We start from the raw sequence: 6,337 nt of genomic DNA, 5'->3' as shown, positions 1-6,337 counted from the left end.
GACTGGACACAGATAGGAAAGGTTTCGAGGGACATGGGCCAAACACGGGAAAGTTGGACAAGCTCAGAGAGACGTCGGCCAGCATGGACAGTTGGGCTGAAGTGCCTGTTTCTGTCTCTGACTCGATAGACGCTAACTGGGTCAGGGGTCACTCAACATAAAACAGCCACCCTGGTCACGTGCCAACATTCTTTGACTTTTGCAACAGACTGCACCAGTTCCAAAACATGGATCAGATTTTAAACTTTATATTGGGACAGGATCCACCGTCCCGGGAAGCGGAGACTCAGGGGAAAGGTTGGAATCTGTCGGGCACGGGCTGTTGAACAAAGACAGGACTGAGCCACCTGGGCACTTGCTCACCTGTCGGGGCAGGTATGTGAGGTGGGACGGGGGTGAGGAGCAGGAGATTCGATATAAACCGTCTCCCTGAAGCCTTGTGAATTATTTCCAGGGTTCAGCATGAAGGGGATTCAGGTGTGGTTCAGCCTCAGCTTCCTGCTCTACACTCGTCCCGGTGAGTGGGGCGTCTGCGGGCAGCGGGAGGGTCTGGGTGGGGTCCCAGAACAAAGGTACAGGCTGGTGGTGTAAGCAGGGTGGTGAGGGAGTGCTGCGCTGTGGGAGGGGCGATGAGGAGGGAGCGCCGCACTGTGGGTGGGGCAGTGAGGAGGGAGTGCTGTGCCGTGGGACGGGCGGTGAGGGAGCACCATACTGTGGACAGTGTTACCTGTCAGCTAGGTATTAAAGATCCCGTTGCAGCCCATCAGAACAGGGAAACTCACCGACCAAATATTTACCTACACTGGGAACAATGAACAAATTCTCTCGGCAGTTAGTCACCAAGCTACCACTGTGTCCCAGTGACTGAGGAACACTGCAAAGTCTCTGCAGGAACTTGTGCCCTCGGGTGAATCTGTCCAAGACCCTGTGAGCTAGTTGCAGAGGGGCTGTCGGTAAACGATAGCTAACGTTAAGCAGATGGAATAATGTGACACGTAGGCTTCAACGAGTTAGCCTTAAGCCACCAAATCTCTGTGAATAATGTACATAGAACATAGAACAGTACAGCTCAGTACAGGCCCTTCAGCCCACAATGTTGTGCCAACATTTTGGTATTGATATTGGTTTATTATTGTCACTTGTACCAAGGTACAGTGAAAAACTTGTCTTACAAACCAATCGTACAGGTCAATTCATTACACAGTGCAGTTACATTGAGTCAGTACAGGGTGCATTGATGTAGTACAGGTAAAAACAATAACAGTACAGAGTAAAGTGTCACAGCTACAGATAGTTTATCCTGCTCTAAGATCTATCTAACCCTTCCCTCCCAATATATACAGTATTTATATAATAAAAATTTTGAAATATAAAGATAGTTCTGCTCCCAGTGGAAATCCTGGATTGTAGAACTGTAGAGGTGGGGGATATTGCAGGAAACTTTGGCTGTTGTGGTGACCGGTCCTCGATAGTTTCGGTGAGAGGTGACTGGACTTTGTTGGTCAGACCTTGGTCGGCTGCTGCAGCTCTAACCCTGTCTGTGTTTCAGAGATGGTTGGCACAACTTGGACGTCGGCTGGCATCGAGGTATTCCCATCTTGCCGTTCCTCTCTCGGTCTGAATCGCCGCCCCTGACCCCACTTGTACCGTTACAGAACCCACAGCCGTTCAGCCCATGAGTACTGGCTCCCAGCTCAGCAACCACGTCCGTCCTGTTCGCTCTCCGCTCCCCAACGTCTGTCCAATTCCCTTTTGAAAACCCTGATCCTGATTCCACTCCCCACCCACAGGCAGAGATTTCAGTTCCCACTCCCTTTAAACCCACCGGGGCCCCATTTCCCAATTGGCCAAGACCCTTTCCCCACTGATTTCACTGGAAAATTTATTAATCTGCTGTGCAACATCTAAACAAAAGTGAATTAAGTGTGTTGGGGCATTAATTAGGAATCGCATCCAACTGTCTGGAAGACGCTCATCCAGCACCATGTCCTGAGCATTCCGGGTTATCGGAGTTTTCCTGGAAATGCCGACCATGCTCTCCACCTTAGTTCTGACCAGCTGATTGTGTTTGTCGCAGCCCCGATGCGAGGACTTTCCCTATCACCCTGTGTGCCCACTGGTCCTGCAACCTCTCTGTGGGACTAACGGAGTCACTTTCACCAGCCTCTGCAACCTGTGCCTCTACAACTGGTAAGTGCTCGGTGACTGGACGCCCCCTTCCCAGGGAACACCCTGTTAGGAACAGGCACCTTAAACCATGTTGGTAACTCACAGCTGGGATGTCAGGTTGCAGCTGGACAAGACGTTGGTGAAACCGCGCCTGTGTATAGTTCTGGTTGCCCAGAGACAGGAAGCGTGTCATTAAGCTGGAGAGGACAGAAACGATTCACTGGAGGGCTTGAGTTATAAGGAGAGTCTGCAGAGAGATGTAGATAGGTTAAGTGAGTGGGCAAGGGTCTGGTAGATGGAGTACGATGTTGGTAAATGTGAGGTCATCCACTTTGGAAGGGAAAATAGAAGATCAGATTATTATTTAAATGGTGAAAGATTGCAGCGTGCTGTTGTGCAGAGGGACCTGGGAGTGCTTGTGCACGAATCGCAGAAGGTTGTTTTGCAGGTGCAACAGGTTATCAAGAAGGCAAATAGAACGTTGGCCTTCATTGCCGGAGGGATTGAATTTCAGAGCAGGGAGGTGATGCTGTAACTGTACAGGGTACTGGTAAGGCCGCACCTGGAGTACTGCCTGCAGTTCTGGTCTCCTTACTTGAGGAAAGATATACTGGCTTTGGAGGCGGTGCAGAGGAGGTTCACCAGCTTGATTCCGGAGATGAGGGGGTTAGTCTATGAGGAGAGATTGAGTTGCCTGGGACTATACTCGCTGGAATTCAGAAGAATGAGGGGGGATCTTATAGAAATATGTAAAATGATGAAGGGGAGAGATAAGATAGAGGCAGGAAGGTTGTTTCCACTGGTAGGTGAGACTAGAACTAGGGGACATACCCTCAAGATTCAGGGGAATAGATTTAGGACAGAGTTGAGGAGAAACCTTTTCCCAGAGAGTAGTGAATCTGTGGAATTCTCTGCCCAGGGAAGCAGTAGAGGCGACCTCATTAAATATATTTAAGACACAGTTAGATAGATTTTGGTAAAGTAGGGGAATTAAGGGTTAAGAACATAGAACATAGGACAGTACAGCACAGAACAGGCCCTTCGGCCCACAATGTTGTGCCAACATAGTTAATCCCTCCTACCTACAGAATGCCCATGTCCCTCCATTTTCCTCTCATTCATGTGCCCATCCAAGCCCCTCTTAAAAGCCCCCAATGAATTTGCCTCCACCGCCCTATCAGGCAACACATTCCAAGCATCCACCACTCTCTCGGTGAAAAACGTACCCCTCACGTCTGTTCTGAACCTACCCCCCCTCACCTTAAACGCATGCCCTCTGGTATTGGATCGCTCAGAAATGTGAATATTGCTTGTCCACCCTATCTCTGCCCCTCATCATTTTATACACCAACAGATCACCCCTCAGCCTCCACCTCTCCAGAGAAAAGAGCAGGTAGGTGAGTCCACGGCCAGATCAGCCATGATCTTATTGAATGCCAGAGCAGGTTCGATGGGCCGGATGGCCGACTCCTGCTCCTAGTTCTTATGTTCCTATGACAGGCTGGGACTGTTTTTCCTGGAGCGAGGGAGGCGGAGGGGTGACCTGACAGAATGAGGGGCATCGATAAGCTTCATTCATTGGATAGTCAATACCACAGGTCATAGAGTTATACAGCATTAGCTGGGGTGTTAGAGCAGGGAGGTGATGTTTCAGCTGTATAAAACACGGGTCAGACCACAGCTGGAGAACTGTGTGCAGTTCTGGTCACCACACTGCAGGAAGGATGTGGTTGCACTGGAGAGAGTGCAGAGGAGGTTCATCAGGGTGTCGCCTGGATTGGAGGACTTTGGTTATGGGGAGAGGTTGGAGAGGCTGGGCTTGTTTTCCCTGGCGTGGGGGAGGCTGAGAGGATGACCTGATGGAGGTGTACGAAACATAGAAAGGGTAGACAGCAGGAACTTTTCTCTGTGGCAGAGGTGTCCAGAACCAGAGGTGCAAATGAGGAAGAAGAAGTTTAGCGGGGATCGGAGGGGAAGGTTGGAAACTGGAACGCACTGTCTGAGGGGGTGGTGGAGGCAGAGACTCTCTCAGCATTGAAGAGGTATCTCAATGAGCACTTGAATCACCAAGGCAGGGAAGGCTGTGGAGCAAGTGCTGGTAAATGGGATCAGTGTAGGTGGGCTGGCAGGGACATGGTGGGACGAAGGGCCTGTTTCTGAGCCCTGTGACCCTACAGCAGGATGTCACTAATGCAATAAATTGTTTCTCATTACTCCCCCCAAAAAGGAAAACAAAATGAATTTTGGACACAAGGTTTCCTAAAATTGGCTTTCAGAAGAAGGTGCTGCTGTGTGGGAGCTCTCGTGTCCGGGAGTCACTTCACTCCGAGCCCCGGACTTTGGGAAAGGTGCAGGAATCCTAGAGACTGGAATGATTAGATTGAGGGGTTTCAGTTGAGGTTCTCTAATGCCTGACTGATACCCTGTTGGGGGCAAAAGTGCCTAAGGGGAGGTGAACAGGGTCCTGGTGGGTTCTGATGGGGTTAATCGTAAGACCACAAGGTTCTGGAGCAGAATTAGGCCATTCGGCCCATCGAACCTGCTCTGCCATTCAATTGTGGCTGATTTTCTTTTCTCAACCCCATTCTCCCCATAACCCTTAAACCCCTTACCCATCAAGAACCTCTCAATCCCTGCCTTAAATACACCCAGTGACTTGGCCTCCACAGCCCTCTGTGGCAACGGATTCCACAGATTCACCGCCCTCTGGTTGAAAAAATTCCTCCTCATCTCAGTTCTAAAGGGACGTCTCTTCATTCTGGGGCTGTGCCCTCAGATCCCGGACTCTCCCACTGATGGAAACATCCTCTCCATGTCTGCTCTATCCAGGCCTTCAGTATCCGGGAGGTTTCCATGGGATCCCCCCCTCGTCCTTCTGAACTCCTGTGTGTACAGGCCCAGAGACACCAAACGGTCCTCAAACTTTAATCCTTTCATCCCCAGGATCATTCTTATGAACTTCCTCTGGACCCTCTCCAATGCCAGCACATCCTTCCTTAGTTATGGGGCCCAAAACTGCTCACAATACTCCAAATGCGGTCTGACCAATGCCTTATAAAACCTCAGCATTACATCCTTGCTTTTATATTCCAGTCCTCTCGAAATGAATGCTGACATTGCATTTGCCTTCCTTACTACCGACTCAACCTGCAAGTTAACCTTCAGGGAATCCTGCACTAGGACTCCCAAGTCCCTCTGCGCCTCCGATTTCTGAATTTGCTCCCTGTTTAGAAAATAGTCTGCACCTTTATTCCTTCTACCGACGTGCATGACCGTACACTTCCCTACGCTGTATCCATCTGCCACATCGTTGCCCATTGTCCCAACCTGTCCAAGTCCTTCTGCAGACTCCCTGCTTCCTCAACACTACCTGCCCCTCCATTAGGAGATGGACATTCAAGGCAAAAAGAGGAGAGTGAATGAGAGAGAGAGAAAGAGAGAGGGGGGGGGGGGGGAGAAGGAGGGAGAGGGAGAGAGAGATAGAGAGAGAGAATGAAAATGGAAGCCTTCAATGAATTGATATCTTCCATTGTGTTACAGGGGAACTGGCTTCAAGATTAAAATTCTTCATGAAGGTGTGTGTGACTTGGTGACCGGCCCCACAGAACTAAGAATAAAGAAGACAAAAATATAAGACTGAAGAATTTTGGAGAATGCTTTCAACAGCAGAACAGAAAATAAAGTGCTCCTTCCGCTCGGTCCTGCGTCGATGTTGTCAGTGTGGTATCTTCAGGCCGTCGTGAGAAACACGATGATGCTGGAGGGACTCAGCAGGCCGGGCAGCATCCGTGGGGAAAAGCAGGCGGTCAACTTTTCGGGTCAGGACCCTTCTTCAGCACTGAAGATGGGAAAAGGGGAAGCCCGATATACAGGAGGGAAAAGCAGAGCAGTGACAGGTGGACAGAAGAGGGGAGGCGGGGTGGGCACAGGGTGGTGATAGGTAGATGCAGGTAAGAGATGGTGATGGGCAGGTGTGGGGGAGGAGGGGAGAGCAGATCCACCAGGGGAGGGGTCACAGGTAAGGATAGAAAGGGGAGAAAGGGGGGGTGTAGGAAAGGGAAGGAGCATGGTGGGGGGGTGTCGTGGGGTGGGGGGGAATTACCTAAAGTGGGAGGATTCAATGTTCATGCCGTTAGGCTGCAAGGTTTCAGGACAGAAAACGAGGTGC

General features: G+C 50.4%; 1 protein-coding gene across 1 annotated transcript; it reads left to right on the top strand.

The window, feature by feature from the left end:
* The first annotated feature begins 360 nt into the window (after window positions 1–360).
* LOC127586913 (trypsin inhibitor ClTI-1-like) lies at window positions 361–5,803 on the top strand. The gene is made up of 4 exons (XM_052044941.1): window positions 361–517; window positions 1,550–1,587; window positions 2,078–2,190; window positions 5,710–5,803. Exons 1-4 carry the CDS (start codon window positions 463–465, stop codon window positions 5,801–5,803), a joined length of 300 nt encoding a protein of 99 aa, XP_051900901.1. The 5' UTR covers window positions 361–462.
* The last annotated feature ends 534 nt before the right edge of the window (window positions 5,804–6,337 follow it).

The sequence above is a fragment of the Pristis pectinata genome, chromosome 38 (assembly GCF_009764475.1).
Source record: "Pristis pectinata isolate sPriPec2 chromosome 38, sPriPec2.1.pri, whole genome shotgun sequence".
NCBI classification, from domain to species: domain Eukaryota; kingdom Metazoa; phylum Chordata; class Chondrichthyes; order Rhinopristiformes; family Pristidae; genus Pristis; species Pristis pectinata.
The sequence above is the reverse complement of the archived record's forward strand: the minus strand, read 5'-3'. Positions and strand labels throughout refer to the sequence as shown.

Excerpts from the sequence above, each read along its gene's own strand:
- LOC127586913 (XM_052044941.1), top strand. The coding sequence starts at position 463 with ATGAAGGGGATTCAGGTGTGGTTCAGCCTCAGCTTCCTGCTCTACACT. Across the intron at positions 518-1,549 it reads CCTGCTCTACACTCGTCCCG|AGATGGTTGGCACAACTTGG; the intron begins GTGAGTGGGGCG and ends TCTGTGTTTCAG. Across the intron at positions 1,588-2,077 it reads GGACGTCGGCTGGCATCGAG|CCCCGATGCGAGGACTTTCC; the intron begins GTATTCCCATCT and ends TGTTTGTCGCAG.